General features: G+C 36.8%; 1 protein-coding gene across 3 annotated transcripts in view; it reads right to left on the minus strand.

Annotated features, from left to right (window-relative positions):
* als2b (alsin Rho guanine nucleotide exchange factor ALS2 b) overlaps positions 1–6014 on the minus strand; it is a 29803-nt gene extending 23789 nt beyond the window's left edge. The window contains exons 1-5 of one of the 3 annotated variants that reach the window (XM_059327835.1): positions 5789–6014; positions 5316–5382; positions 3959–4104; positions 2317–3272; positions 851–1223 (exon numbers count right to left, since the gene is read on the minus strand). In XM_059327835.1, the coding sequence (XP_059183818.1) occupies positions 851–1223; positions 2317–3272; positions 3959–4104; positions 5316–5329 (1489 nt within the window). In that variant the 5' untranslated portion in view covers positions 5330–5382; positions 5789–6014. Of the gene's footprint in view, positions 1–850; positions 1224–2316; positions 3273–3958; positions 5278–5315; positions 5383–5788 lie in introns of those variants that run through there. The other 2 variants (XM_059327837.1, XM_059327836.1) reach the window with 2 other exon arrangements.
* Between the last annotated feature and the right edge of the window lie 11166 nt (positions 6015–17180).

The following is a 17180-nucleotide window of genomic DNA, read 5'->3' on the forward strand; positions in this document are numbered from 1 at the left end:
GAAATCCACAGCAAACAATCGATATCTGGGCTATCTATGAGGAAATAGAGATATGATAATAGACGAGGGGAAAGTCCATTCATTTGTCTATTTTCTGTCCCTGTTGATTCCTGTCCAGGGACACACAGAAGCTTTCCCATAAAGCACCAAACTCCCTTCACTCTCCCATAATCAAACCCAACAAGGCCCTAATTCTGCTCCATTAAATCCGCTAAATCCTCTTTCAGTGTTTTCTTCATCACTGAAAATCCCTTTTCATGTCGGAGGGTTAATACATCTGCATTCCTTTGTGCATTCCTCAGTGTTTTTAATCACACAAAGACCACCATTCAGACCGGCTAACTAATCGCACTCAGTGTCACTTTGCTGTTTCATTAGTGAAATTCCTCATGGAGCAATTTTAATACAATTATTCCTTGTAAAAATATATATTTTTGGGGAGCATTATGAACTGCATGTTCTCTTGACACAACTTAGTGTACTGGGAGTGGTTTTACAGCTTTACTTTTTTTGTTTAATTACTTTTGCCTCTAAAATGTCGCAGAGTAGTAGTTAGTAAAAGTTCGATAAATGGAAATATTCAAGTAAAGTACCTCAAAATTGCACTTAAATACAGTACTTGACTAAATGTATGTAGTTACATTTCTCATCAGACTGCTTTCAGAAGATTTTAAACAAAAAAAAAAACTTGCAACTTCCTTCATCCAGCTGAATGGAGGCGACTTACACAGAATACAGAAGCACAACCGTGCACAAAGTGTGACACGAGGACAAGCCCTTGCCGTGCAGGATGAGGAAGCCTGAAGCAAAGACAAACACATCAACCTGCTCATGCGCAAGAAGTACTTACGCAGCAGGCCATAGGAGGAGGATAAGAGGTGAACAGCGTATCTACCCTGAGAGAGGAGTCCTGGCAGCGAGAGCCGGCGCCGCAGACCCTCCGCCTCCTCCTCGCGGATGTCCCCCGTGCTGGAGCTCTTCTTGGCCTGTGTGGATTCCTCCTGGCGGACTCGCTCCGTGGTGTTGTCACCCGCGACACCTGTGAGCCCCGCCGGCACGCCAGACCTCGCCGCCCCAGAGGGCAGGTAGAAGTTCATCATCTTTTTGAGGGATAAGGCCTCGTAGGTGGAGGCGACCCGCTCGCCCACTGCAGAGGCACAGGACGCCACCAGGCTGTTGAGCGTGGAGCTGGGGGTGGAGGAGGGCAGCCCTCCTGCTGACGGCTGGAGGAGAAGGAAAGCAGAGGCAGAAACGTCTCAGTATAACATCAGCAGCTCTACAATAAGATATTTTCCCAATATTTAACCCTCTCAACCCCAACAAGCTGCTTTGGGGTGTTATTTGCTCTTTTTTTCATATTCGTCACTGTGGCCTTGTGTTTCCCTGCAATATATAAAATATAAAAGTCCTGCAGCTCTATAGAATCAGCACAAACATGGCTAGAAGTGGGAACAACACAAAAGTGTATATTGTGCAGAATAACACAGTTATGACATAAATAATAAAATAATTTAAAAAATGCAAGTTGAATTTCTCTGATAATTTTTTATTTTTATTTTCAGCCTCTACTGTCCTCTCCTCTCTGCTCTGTGTAAACAGATTTTCAGTGAATACTTGTCACGTGACTACTTTTGTCGGCATAATCAATCATGGCTGGATTCATGGTGGGCTGAATAATTTTTTTTCTCTTTTATGCTAAATTACTGGATTCTGATTTTCTGGATTTAAAGTGTTGCTTTTGCTGATTATCTGTAGAGACAGTTGACATAATGATATACGTGCCAGTCGACTAAGAATTTCTTTAGCTAAGGACAGCCTTAATATGGAATAAGATAAAGTTTTCTTACTTCAATCATTATTGTTGCAGTAAAAGGGGATGGACTGGAGCAGACAGACTGACCCACATTGTCATAAAAACCTGTTGTAAATGCACCTGACAAACAGATCAATTGAATTACAATCTGCACCAGTGACACTCAAGCTGTGGCCTGCAGGCCCAAATCTAAATAAATCACTGACCTGAAGTCAAATTTGTCATTTTATCTGATAAATATTAATAAATCGTCTATCTCTAACCCATTGACGCCTAAAACACCTGTAAAACCTCTGGGCGATTTTAAAATAAGCCCCTAAAACCTGAAGTTTTTCTGGAAATTCAACAGAAGTTTCGATGCTTCTACTAAATAATAGATTTTTCAGCCTCTGTAGCAGGTAGAAATGAAATTCAAAAAGTATTTGAGAGCTTATACAAATACTACAAAACGACGTATCCGCCTTCCAGGCTTCAATGGGCTAATGTGAAAGAGTTCAACTCACCAGCAGAGTGTGCAGTCCTCCGGCTGTCTTGGCCTCAGCCTGCGTGTTGTCGGACAGTTTCTTCAGGTAGTCTCTGACAGCCTGCTCATCAGGATACGGTGAACTCTTGACCCCCAGAGCAACACCAGCTGCGGACTGAGCTGAGGGGTCGGAGTCTGACTCTGGCAGCGCTCCGTTAGCCAAAGCTGACTCCTCTTTCTCTGAGTCCTGAGAGTGGTCGGAGGGCTCAGCACCTTTAGGGGAGTGTGAGGTGGACGTGTAGGAGGGGAGGACCGGCTCGGACGGGGACGTTTTGAGGACTTGCGTTGGAGCGGGCGCCTCCAGCCTGCTCTCATCCCCAGTCAGCTCCACCCCGAGAGGGCAGTAGTGACCATCAGAGATGATGACATGGTCCTCTTTGTCCGTCATGGTGTACAGCAGCTGGTTACACTGTCTGCATTTGTCCACAGGTGGGCGGTGGTTGTCCTGAGGGCCCAGGCAGCGCACCAGAGCCAGGCTGTGTGTCGCCCCACAGGCCACCTGGAGCACATACCTGCCGGCCAAGTGCTCCACCTTTTGTGGTTTCCAGACGGGGAAGACGGTGACGTTGAGACCCAGCTGGCAACCGCTGCCCCACGCCCAAGCTTCCCGCTGGACCGACAACGCCAGGGTGTGCTGCTCCCCGCAGGCCAGCTCCAGAACGGGGACCGTCTGCGGGGGGCTGGTGTCCGAGTCCACCAGAGCGACTGGAGTCGGGTTGGGGACGGTGCTGAGGCCCGACAAGCCGCATTGCCCCGAGCTGTTGTCCCCCCACATGTGGACGCCGCCGTCCTCCGTCACCGCCCCGCTGTGGAAACTTCCAGCTGCAACAGCGACCACCCGCTGGCCGCTGAGCACGCTCTCCAGGGTGGGCTTTGCCGGCTCAGGCACCTGACTCTGCTTCCATGGCAACTCCCCAAAACTGTACACCTGCCCTCCTGAATTGTAAAAAAAAAAAACACAACAGCAAAAAAAAATCAAAGACAAAGACGATCAGGGGAGTTTTTCTTATCAAATGCTGCACTTTCTCAGTTGTGGAGAAGTGGATATTTATAGCACATTCTTGAAAAAAAATCAGTACAGTCCTTTTATTAATCTTTTATTTATTTATTCATGCCTGATTTGTACCAAAAGTGTCAGTATTTATCTTGACAAGAAACGCAGAAAAAGAAGCCACTTTGCTTTTATGCAGATGAAGACACAGCAGGGCAATATGGCCAAAATCTTCAACCCTGATTCATATCTCAATAAGGATATATAACACCATACCATACAGCATGTTTTTGGTAATTAACGGAAAAAAATAACCATATGGTAAAGTACATTTATAGATTAAAGTTACAGAGGGTCTGAGCTGAAGGAGGTTCTACATAATCTGCATGATCTTTCTCTGATTTGATCAAAATACTATATAGAAATAGCCAGTATTCTCGCTGATGGTCTCGTTTGCTAATGTAGATCGACAGGCATTAAAATCAAAAGTATCTTGTTTAATTATTAGATAAAAGTTTATTGTCATTACTTTAAGAATTAAGAGTTCTCTCACTGCCATCTCTCCATTGTCCGTTTGTAACGACAGCCTTTGAATACCCAAAAATATATATTTTTAAAACCATAATGTTACCTTCCACCAGCAGAACGCCGTGCCGTGTGCCCAGGGCAACCTGAAGGACAGGCCCAGGGAGGAGCAGCCTTTCTGGGGTGACACTGCAGGAGTAGCCCCTCCAGGTGTGGAGCAGGCCTCGCTCTCCACCACCGTCATCCCCAGAGCTGAGAGATGCATCAGTCAGAAACATAATGAGAAGGGCTGCCGGTCACTGGTCATATTATTGATTTTCTTACAGTCAGGCAATCCCAGGAAAAGGAATAAACAGTCAAGTTATAGGTAAAATTAAAGCATTTCGTTATGTCCAATACCAATGAGATTATTTTCTCCATTGATCATTTGATCAATAAAATGTCACAAAACACTAATAGAAGCCTGTAAAAATATCCTCTGGGTTTAAGTGGTTTATTCAGATTTCAGGTTTTTCCAACCCAAAAATATACATTTTTCTTAAATTCAAGACCAAGGAAAGCATTAAATCCTCACATTTAACCTCATTTTTCTTTAATACTGAACATACAGTACTACACATCTTTTAATTTTATTTAATTTTTTTTTTTTTTTTTAATGTTCAGCAATTCATTTATACGGAACCTATATTATTGATGCTTATTTTGCTATTTACTTTATATTTTATAATTTTTTTTCTGAGTTTTAATTACTATAATTGGCTGACAAGGTAATACATTGTATGCATGATGTGTAATAATGTTTAATATCGTATAATAAAGTTATTTGTTTTAGAAAACAGCCTTCTATGTACCTTCACAGTCATATCTGTGCATAATACAGAAAAGGTCTATTTTTACTCAAAATTCACTATATCAGCCACTTTATTGTTAATTGGTGAACTTTTCCCCTTTAAAATTAGTATTAGTATCTAATATCGATTGTGTTCTAATGTGAATACATAATTTTATAGCAGACATGTTTATCCTCCAAGGACAAGGATAATAAACTGGGTAACTTACGTCAAGACCTTATTAAAGATATTGAGTACAGATAACCAGCCCGAATGGGAACACAATGTTCTTCATTTGAAAAACCACACAAAAACATGCCTGACGTAAATGAAAGTGCAGAAAAACAACAACAGTCATGATGTGAGGAGGAGAGAGATTATAGACAGAGAGGTGTGGGTGGCTGACAAACTGCCAGCAGGCCCTTAAGTATTCATCCTGAGCCAGTGTTTCACGCCCCTCCTCCTGTGCAGCCTCACATCTGAACAACAGATGTTTTGTGGGTGAAAGCAGAAGTAAGCACAACTCCATCCGTAGGCGGTGTCACATGGTGATCACATCCAGACAGAAAATGGGAAAGCAAGCAACAAGTTGAGAGGAATAATAATAATAATAAAGGACTTGGATAGACCTACCTCTTCCTCTCCATCAGTGGGGCTTTATGTCTCCATCAGGGTGCCAGTTCAGTCTCTGACTCTGCTGCTGCCAAACGAAACGCACCACATTAGAGCTGTGAAACACCCCTTTTACATTAACTTTTACATTGCTGCCAAAGCAAACAAAGTCTAAGTTTTAGGGGAATACCAATGTACTGGAAAATAACTGACAATTAGGTGAAATGTGAAAGTGAAAACAATAGTGGTTTCATTTCAAACGCTTTTAGAAAAGGTCTCGCATCCTAAATGTACAGCTTTGATGACCTCATACCTCTGACAGGTGTTTCCATCTGTTAGGAGATACCTGTCACTCCTGCTAGCTAACACCTTATTTATATACACTCTATGGCTAACACTAGCTAATCAGCTTCGCTAACTAGCCAAACCGCTACCTCAAACCACAGGTGTCTTTTCTTTATTTTCTTAATTACAAAAACACTCTTATTTCTTACCAGCAGGCTGGTACAAAACTCCTTGATATGTCACTCAGGTAGACAAGAAAAACACACGTCTGTTACTGTGTTTTAGGGCTAAACGCCGCTGCTTGTTGTTCATCTCTTAATGTTGACACAGCCGCCGCTACACACAAAGATCGTCTATTAACAAGATGGTTCACTCAGCAGTGACACGCTTTCGTTCTTCTTATCGTAAATATTCCGCGGTAAACCAAAACAACAGTAGAGCGAGTCATCTTACTCTATATTTAATCTCTGAATTGTTCTTCTTCTACTGTTAAAGCTTCAACTTTACTCAATAGCGCCACCTGGTAGCGTTGTCTTGTTTTAGGGTTTATTTGATTATTTTTCATACATTTTTTATGCATTTCTTTTGCATTATGCAAATGAGTCTGTCAGTCGAAGTTATAAATAAAATTTTAAAAATAAAGAAACAAACAGATATGACAATCACATAAATAAATACTATGTATGAATAACACAAATATATACATTAAATGTACCAAAATATAATAAAAAAATAAAAGTAGGCATTGGTGAATTCAGAAATGTATATTTCTGTTTTAATTACTTTTTTTTTTTCCTCCTTTGTATTAAGTGCTCTATTCATTTACTTGCTTATTTTACGGAAGAGGATTAGGGCCAAACAAGAAAAAAAATTGAGTTCTGACTGTATTCTCAGAATTCTGAGAATACAGTCAGAACTTCCGTAAAATCCGACATTAAAGTCGAAAAATAAAATTGTACAAACATTGCAGACATTTACTCAACTTAATGATACAGGGAAAATAGAATATTATTTAATAAATGCATACATTGAAAAACAAAATTTGTGGTAGGTTAAAAAATAGAATAAAATTATTAAATTAAATTAAATTAAATTAATTATTATCAACCAAATCAAACAAAAATCATTATCTCTATTAGGGGGGAAAAACACTGAACACTGCAGACATGTACTCAACTTAATGATACAGAGAAACAAGAATATGCCTTTAAATAAAAAAAAAATTAAAAAAAAGGACCAAGGTAGCTAAATAGAATAAAATAAAATATAATAAATAAACTGATCAAACATAAGGAACTGCCTGAGGGGGACACTATTCAGTGAAAAAACCAAAACATATAATTATTAAGTTTTATTCTCTGCATATTACAGAAAAAGATTTAACTAGATCAAATTCATTAGTAATCAAAGAACTGTTGGCATCAAAGACATAACAAACCCTTATGAACCCAATTTTGCTCCAAGATAGACTTGAATGTGCTTCATAGTTTCTGCCACCAGGTAGAGCCATATGTACGCTCCTACCTGTAATCTATTCCTACAATAACTCATTGAACTCATCCTGCTGCCCTGACTGTCTGAACTGATGTCTTTTCTTTGTTGCAACTCACCATTATTGTGGCCGATGAAGTATGTCTGCTCACATGCGCACACTCCAAAATTCAAACTAATTTGCTATTTATATATCTATGACTGCCCACCATAGATCTATTACTTTTTTGTCTTTTTTATGGGGGACAGGGGTCTTTAAGGGGAGACAGCAGGTCAACAGTAGATGCAACAGGGAAGTAGTATACATCACCTGAAAGCTGGGAACCTGAAGATTAAATTTCAGATGCAGTTTAGCACTGTGTGTCATGATATTCTAATCATTAATCTCCATTAAAAGTTATGTTTTGGTTAGAGGCCTTTTCAAATGTTGTCCCATTGAGTTGATACCATTTGATATACAGATTGGTGCTAAATTTAAAAATTTTAAACTTGAGAATTTATCTATTTTTAAAACACTTAAAGAACACCTTAATAGCATATTAAAACACCAGAACACAATAGAAAAAAACATGCTGTGATTTGGTTTCAAAAACTTTTTACATTTTGTAGATTTCTGCAAGAATTGCATCTGTTGGTTACAAGATGAGGAGCACCAGAAACCCCCTTATTGTTAATGTACTGTGGAAAGCCATCCATCCTCTGAATGCTCCAGGTCTCTAGTTTGTGGTTGTAAAGTTTCATGAGGCTGTGATTATCCTAGAGGTTACAGCAGCTCATTTTATACAGTGATCTCAAGTTTCACTGCATTGAAATGCTACTAAGGGGACTAGCATTATCACACATTAATAAAAGTGGGCTCATTGAATCCAAAAGAGTCTCAGCTTTCCAGTCATATCCGATTTATGAAATTCACGGACTGTTTAGAGACCGCAGTATGCAGAATAATTAAAATACAATAAACAAAATCACATATTTATTGCTCGAAACTGCATGTGGTTAGCATGAAGTGGGTATGTCTGTAAAGAGGAGACTTGTGGGGACCCATAACACCATAGAAATTTTATTTAGATGACTTGAGGTCAGAGGTCAAGGGACCCCTTTGAAAATGACCATGCTAGTTTTTCACTGGTTAAAATTCAGCCGAGCTTTGGAGCATTGGTTTTTTTTCTGCTCACTTCCTGACAAGAAACAATGAAGTTGTTAGTACTTACAAGAGCTAGTACAAGTATTTCTTCTCTGTCATAAAATAATAGTAGGTGACTGCATTTAGTTTGGCGAAGGCTCAAATCAACAAACAAAGCAGAGTTTGATTTCTGATGACAACGCCTCCCATCTTCTGTGACATGATGGGACAAGAATGCAGGCTTGAAAGACTCGGCTTATTAATCACAGAGCGTCGTCCTGTCACTCACAGGAGGTTTTGTTGTTGACTCCGATTCATCTCATGTAAGTACAGTTTTATCTTCTGTCATTAGAAATGTAACTTTTGCTTTGGGAAAAACTCTTTCATTTTAAAGATTTGAATGTTTTCTGTAGAATTGGAGATGTAATTATATCAGACAAGGTTAAATTGATTTGTATTTTGTTCCATGTGTATGTGAAAAACCTGGGATATTTTCCATTTAATTTTAGTTTAACATTAAACAGGTGCTTTGAAGTTAGCTGAACTCAATAGAAAAGCCTAAGTGACTCAGTTTCCTTTATATATTGTTTATCTCGATGTAGGTGGTGTAGCCTTTAGATTACAAACACATCGGAGATCATATATGGGGGACACAAACTACCAAAAATAATGAAAAAATATATAAATAAACAACTTTATTATTAAACTATGGCATAAAATGTTTAAAAAAAAAGAAAAAGAAAATAGTATTATAAATAAATGTAGGTATTCATTCATTAATAAAATATGACTTTTTTTAACTCTTTTTATTCACCATTCAATATTCCTTTTTATTAATTCATGAATTCATTAATTTATTAATCTATTTTTCTTGTTTCTAAACTAATGTATCTTCACTTTGAAGAAGCCCCCTCATTTGCATAATGGAGAAAAAAAGTATTAATAACTAAATACAATTAAAAAGTTTTGGGGGAAATAAAAATGACAAAAGCAACAGTTGAAAAAAATATATAACTGTGCAAAAAGAAATCAAATAAAAAAACAAAAACAAATAATGGTGGCATTTTACAGACAGAAGTTTTCATCTGACTCAACTGCTTGTTGTTTTTTAATGTCGTGTAATTTGCCACGCCTTTAATTTTACGGTCAAACTGGTTTAACTTAAAGGTAAACTGACGTCTCCCTGTTTTTCTTTTATCTAGCACTGTGTCATTCAGAGATCATCTGCCACAGAGACAAACACCGCCAAAGGAAGATGTTCTCCGGCGTAGATCCAAGTACCTGACTTCCTACTTTTATTCTTTACTATAGAGACAAATGTTGAGTTCTGTGTCATTTCACTTGAAATCATGTTTTTATTTCTTAAACGAAATCTCTTTGTTTGATTTTGATTTGTGCTCCGACAGACAAAGACCCCTCTGGCTTCGGCGGGACAGGGTTTCCAGTGGCGCCAGCGTTTCCAGGGCAACAGGACTCTCATGGGGGTGGTGACGGGAGCCACCAGCCCAGAAGTGGGTCCCATGGTGGAGATCCCTATAGTGGAGGTCAGCATGGTGGGGATTCCCATGGTGGGGGTCAGCATGGTGGGGATCCCCATGGTGGGCGGCGTGATGACGACCACGGGGACAGCCATGGTGGAAGATGCAGCCCAGAACGTGGTGGAGGCCAGGATCGGCGTGATGACGACCACCATGGTGGGGATCGGCGTGATGACAACCGGGATCGCTATGGTAGGGATCGGCGTGATGACGACCACCATGGTGGGGATCGGCGTGATGACGACCACCATGGTGGGGATCGGCGTGATGACGACCACCATGGTGGGGATCGACGTGATCACGACCGGGATCAGGATCGGCGTGGTAGGGATCGGCGTGATGACGACCACGGGGAAAGCCATGGTGGAAGATGCAGCCCAGAACGCGGTGGAGGCCGTGAACGTCGTCGCTCTGGAAGCCCTGGCAGTGGGAATGGGAGTGGCAGCGGCAGCAGCAGTGGCAGCGATGACGGCAAAGGTGGTAAAAAACATCGCAAACACGGGCATGGCCATAGGCGTCATGGGCGTGGGCGTGGTCATGGGCGTGGTCATGGGCGACCATGGTGAATACAGGTGAGATACAAGTTTAATCAATTAAGTTTTCAACACGATATTTTTGTATTTTTGTCCATTTCACATTTTGAAATTTTTGCTTTTGAAGTGGGCGGAGCTCAATTGGAAAACACAAATTTCTGTACACCAATGAGAATTTAGTAACATTTGAATCTCACTTGAAGTCAAATCTGATCCGCCCACAACGCAATAACGAGGTAATATTTTTGAGTTTTAAACAGTCTCTACGAAGTCCGTGTATATAATGCATTATAAACTGCTTATAACGCTGTATAATTATGGTTATTAGCACTTATAAGTATTTATATTTTTTATAACAGTAATCATTACACATTAGAAAGTATTTTATAATTACAAACCAGGTATTCAGTTTTTATTTTCACAGCAGAATCAGGGTTTTACTTATACTGCATTATAATCTGCTTATAACACTGTATATATCTAGTTATAAGCACTCATACATGCTTCATAACCCATCAGTTTTCATAATGACTTACATGTCAGTTATTATAGTACTTCATAACTGCTGATCACTTTTTGTAAGCTTATGTCTATGATGTCATACTTATAAGGCATTGTATTTGTAATTTGTCATAAAGACTTGTAAGGTATCGTAATCATATTCTAATGCATTATAATGTGCTTGTATTGCTGGTAATTGCAGTTATTAGCACTCAAAAATATTCAAAAATGCCTTTTAACAATTGTCATAACACATTATAAAGCATATTATAATGACTTATGAGGTAAAGTAAAATAATCACATTATAATGCATTATAACAGTGATTATAATGCATTAGATAATATTATTATAAGGTATTCAGATGATGAGAATTATAATACAGAGTGAATGACCTGTAATTAAGAAGTATATGTATTTATTGTTGTTGATATACATTTTTATAAGCTTAACTATAATCATATGGTGTTATAACACATTATAATGTATTATAAGGATATTTATAATGCATTATAGACATAATCTTGCAAAAAATTTCAGCAATTATGAAGTTTTTTAATACTTGACCCTATGAATTGCTTTGATGTTATGATTATTGTTATAAGCAGATTATTATGCCTTATAAGTATGTTTACAAGGCATTATAGACGTGTCAAACTTTTTAGAAATAACACCTAAAGTTGTTTTTTTATATTATAATTATTCCAATATAAATATTAATGAATAAATATGCAAGCAGCAGATGAATACCAGTGAAAAGGATTTGATGCCAAGTTTGCAGAGCCTTTAAAACACTCTTAATTCAAACTTTACTGTCAGTAAGTTTGTATTTACCCCCAAAAGGTCAGATATTAGTTGAAAGAAACTCTAGTGTGATAAACCTGTTTTGTTTTGTCTTCCAGCCAGAAAACACAATGACCTCCAAACATCGTCGGAAACTCTACCTGCTGTTTTGCAATGAAAAGGTTAACACTGTATTTCTGCACGATACGAAATTTAAATATTATTTAAAAAACCTAAACTAAATAAAGTCTGTTTATAAATATATATTCTAGCAGCTGCATAGAGGTATGGAACTGAGTTTCTGTCATTTTTAATACACAATAAAGGAGAATTAAGGACAATGAGGTGTGTAAAATAGTGTTTTTGTTAAAAGTATGGGTTGGGTAACTACACCGGTCTAGCAGTACAAAGAGTTCTGCTCCCTTTTCTCAGAAAAAAACTTTGCGTGCAGTCTGGAGATGCAGCCAACACCTCCGGGTGGAGTGGCAGTGTCAGTTAGGGTGACAGGTGTTGAAGGTGTAGTTTCCGCCTCCTGCGCTTCAGGCAACAGTGAGTCACCTGAACTGTCTGCCAAATTTTTAAAGACTATTATCTTTTTATGAGGTACCATTTCAGTATGGGAAGGTTATTTTTGAAACGTAACAGGCCCCTGCACCAATCAGGAAGAAGCTCAAAATGACCACAAAGAACCATAAATAACTAAAATAGACCAAAATAGAGACTGCAATAATAGATACAAAAACAATTTTGCTACATAGTGACACATAAGGCACAAAATAGCTACAAAAAGTGACAAAACAAGCACACGACACACAACGCAACTACAAAAGAACTCAATAGTGACCAAAACAGCTGCAAAAGACACAAAGACTCTGACGACTATGGAAATAGACAACACAGCACAAAATTACTACAAAGAGACACAAAACAATAAGAAAAGGGGAAAAACATCTGCAAAGAGACACTAACAGACTCACAACTATTATGAAGGGACAAAACAACCACAAAGTCAAACGTTAATGGACTACAAAGACACACAATTGTCAAGCCTCAAATTTTCCAGATTTTCTTTTGAGTCTATTTTTAATTTGTACGGTTTTGCTCTCAAACCTTTTTTGTTTGAGTGCAACCTGTAATAAATAAACCTACAAATGACTACAAAAAGGGGCGAAATAACCTCAGTCAATAATCACTGCAAAAATATTTTTTCTTAAAAACCTAAGTACATAGTGACACAAAACAACTACAAAGAAACTCAGATGACTACAAAGAGACCAAAATAGCTGCAAGGAGACACAAAGAGACTCACAACAACTATGAAAAGATACAAAACAACCACAAAGACACACAAAGCAACTACAAAGAGACTTCTATAACTGCCAAGAGACACTCAAAGACTCACAACTACTACGACAAGGGACAACCGCAAAGACACATAAAGCATTAACAAAGAGAGTCAAAATGACGACAAAGACATACAAAACAACTTCAAATAATTGCAAAACAACTTCGCGTAAGAGACGTAAAACAGCGACAAAAAGAACCACACGACACACAAAGCAAGTACAGAGACTCAAAATGACCACAAAGTGACCAAAAAAGCTGCAAAGAGACACAGAGACTCACAAAAACTATGAAAAGGAAGAAAACATTCTCAAAGACACAAAAAGTCCCTACAGCGAATCAAAGTGACTGCAACGAGATGTTAAATGAACACAAAGTGTGTAAAATGTTTTGGCTGTTCCTCTTCTGTTTGACTGCAAAATAAAGACACAATAAAACTCGATACATATCTTCCATTGTAGAGGCATCAAACTATGACTCCTCAACCTGAAATAAATAAACTGTTGCTGTCATTTGAGGATTCTGCACGTCTTTTCCTCTTGTTTCTCTTTGTGTGACCAAAGTAAAGTTCAACTTAGTATTTTCCTCCTCTGCTGCCTAAACAGACGAGCAGGGAAACATTGACTTAACCCAGACTAACCTCTGGTTATGTTTCATGCCAACGTAAACTCTGCAGTGAGTAAACATGTTGAATGACAAGGTGGCTCTGTTCAACAGGTGTCTGAAACACGTCTCTGCTCACTAACAGAGAAAATCATCACTGGCTCTTCTGACTGAGATGCAAACTGCCCCCCCTTATGGAGGACGCTGTCAAAAAATAAATGACACACAAATGAATTAATATGCCATTAAATGTACCAAAACAATATTAAAAATAAATGTACTCATCAATTAATTGCAATTATAATTATGATTTTCAATTTACTCTATTTCACATTTTATTTATTTTTCTAGATAAAAAAAACTTATTATAAATTTGTTTTTTAATTTTTAATTTTCAAGGCATTTTGAATGACAGCACCCATATTAGCATTATGAAAATACATACATACATACATACATACATATATACATACATACATACATACATACATACATACATACATACATAAACCAATTTAATTTGAGAGATTATTTGGAAAAAAAAAGAATAAAAAAAAGATGAGATTAAATAAAACGGAAGAGGATTTCTGACTTTGTTCTCTCTCTCTCTATATATATATAAAGATGCTAATTACATCAGGAATATCAATTTATGTCACATTTTATCTGTTTATCAATGCTTATATATTTTTGATTTGACTTCGTAAATTTAATGGCATTTTAATAATTTATTATTTTATTTTGGTATCTTCTATCCTCCATAAAATGTATGTTAATTTAATTTATTTTATTTTATTTTATTTTGGCCTCTTATAGGGTCCCAGAACTTTGTTGATCATCCTGTAAATTGTTTGGTTACATTTTGGTTTACATTTTCACAATAACAACAACAACAACAACAACAACAACAACAACAACAACAACAGCAACAGCAACAACAACAACAACAACAACAACAACAGCAACAGCAACAACAACAACAACAAAAACAACTGATAAATAACCTTCATAATAAAAAAAGAAGAAAAAGAAAGAAAAGATAACGACTCATAATGACACTTGCAATTTGACTGAAAATGAAGTTTTATTTTTTCTTACTTCTGCTCAACACTACACTGTCGGTTGCAACACAAGACTCGTTTGTTTCCCTGTTGTGAAATGAGAAACTAACAAATTACACGTTGTAGACAGAGACTCTACATTCCTCAGCAGGATGTGAACTTGACATTTTCACCTGTTAGTTTAAACACATTCTGGTCCACCTTTTAGTCCTCGCCCAGGCCAAAAACATGCCATAAATTGCAATTATCTGTTGTTGAGTCCAGTTCATATAACATATTCACACTCCACGTCGATGAACGGGAACTCTTTGTAGTGAATCTCCTCCTCCCAGCAGAGCTGCAGAGCCTGAGCCACCACATCCTCTGACATCTTCTGGGCAAAATCCATTATCGCTTTCAATGAACAGCCGTCTGCTGTCGTCTCTTCTGAACATTTTGTCTCCTTTAAAAACACCTTTGTTTCTTCTTCTTCTTGTTTGTCGATGGCTGTCTCCTTCTGTAAACAGGCCCAAGCCCAGCATCCGGGTTGTTTACCTCCCATCCCAACGGCTCACTGGAGGAACAGTTGATTTTTTAACAGGTCAATTATCTGATGATCATTTCCATGACTGCAGAAAAGACCAAAAACGATACTTAAAATGTATTCCACAGTCTCTTAAACAGTGTTTCTTTCCAGTGTTTCATTTCCTGCAAGTTTCTGTTTAACCATAAACAGAAAAAACAAGAAAATCTAGTTTGTTTAAGCCTCAACCAAGGTCATGTGTGTAAATAAATAAAACATGGAGACTATAGTGTGCAAACATGCCTCATCTGCTAAATGAAATAGTTACTTGTTAGCCTTTAAATATTTAAAAAACAAAGGTACAAAACAGGACAGAAATAAAGAATATAATCTGAATATTGAAGTGTTTTTTAATATATTTACCCTCTGTCCTGTGCTGCAGCTCCTCTCTGGACTCCCTGCAGGTTAATTGAAGGTTTCTACAACCTGCAGAGCTGCTGGTAAACAGACAGATGAACCTGTTTCCTCCTGATGCAGGTTGGTGGGAGGAGCAGGTCCCCCTGTACCACCCACCACCCAAAACACACGGTTTTATTCCTTTAGAGCAGTTTCAGTGCCTTGTTTTTAAAGGGGTTTATTCATGTAGGCTAATATACTATTAACAATAAAAGTAGAGGTAACACAACTATTTATGGATGAGGATGAAAGTTAATAAAATGTATGCTAATAAATGTATCAAAAATAATATTCAAAATAAATACATTCATTGATTATTTGATCAAATTAGATATAAATTGATATTTCTGTTTTATTTATCTATTCACCTATTTTTCTATTATTTTATTTATTTATTTATTCAATTTAATATACATGTATTTACTTTAAGATTTTTTGTTATTGCAATTTTTCCATATTTATTTGTCTATTTTTCTTTATGAATTTTTCTTTATTATGCACATGATTGGACTGAAATTCAAAGTGACATAAAATAAATAGGAAGATTAAATAGGAAATTTAATATAAAGGGGAATTAATGCAATAGCTTATGAATGAAGAAAGAAAATCAATTTTAAGTCACATTTTGTTATATTCTTTTTATTATTATAGCAGTTTCTGTCCTCCATACAACATTTCAAATAAAAATAAATATCCAGAGGAAAATACATTTTCTGAAACAGAACTCAAGCAATAAATAATTGAAGGGGGGAAAAAAGGATAAGTAGTTGGCTAATTATTAATTATTTTAAGTTTTACTATTTGGGTTGTCACTACTCTTAACTGTCACCATATTATTTTTTTTTTAATAAAACAAATATAAAATGTATTAATTGTTCATAATTTGAACAGTATTGATGGTTGTGAGTGTGCTGCACCACTTCCGCCACCAAGTGACGCCCTTGAGTGAGTTTTAAATCAGAAGAAATAAAGACAAACTTCTTTTTTTTTGGTGGTTATTTAGTGCTGTTTGTGATAGTAAAATAGTTTTAAAATAGAAAAATGAGCTGCTTCACTTGAGAGGATGAAAATAATCTCCTTTGAGTTTTGTTCTGAATTGGAGAAGTTAAACTGCTTTTATTTATTTTCATTTTTATTTATTTGCACACACATAAAACAGCAAAAATTCAATTATATAAAAAAATAAGATGTGTCAACTGAGGAACAAAGACTGCAAAAGATGCATAGCAAAAATAATAATTTGGAAAAATAATAAAATACGACAAAATAAATTAATTGAAATGAGCTGAAAAATAAACATAATAATATAACATAAAAATAATGTCAGTTGACAATAATAATTATAATAATAAAAGAAATAATAATAATAATAATAATAATAATAACAATGACTTTACTTTACTTATAATCTATATTATAAATGTTTTCCATATTAGCAATCTTTTAGATTTTTATGTATTTTTAAGTATTGTCTGGTTTCTTCTCATTTTTTGATTCAAATATCTATTTATTTTGATGTTTTTAATATTAAAATATTATTATTTTTGTATTTATAACAGATTTTTAAGAATAAAAACTGAGACCCAACACAGCAAGTCAGTCACAAAGTCTTCTTTAATCATTTAATGATCGATATTGATCATAAAATCTTGCTACCTCTTTAAATC

Source organism: Centropristis striata, chromosome 24, assembly GCF_030273125.1.
Source record: "Centropristis striata isolate RG_2023a ecotype Rhode Island chromosome 24, C.striata_1.0, whole genome shotgun sequence".
NCBI classification, from domain to species: Eukaryota; Metazoa; Chordata; class Actinopteri; order Perciformes; family Serranidae; genus Centropristis; species Centropristis striata.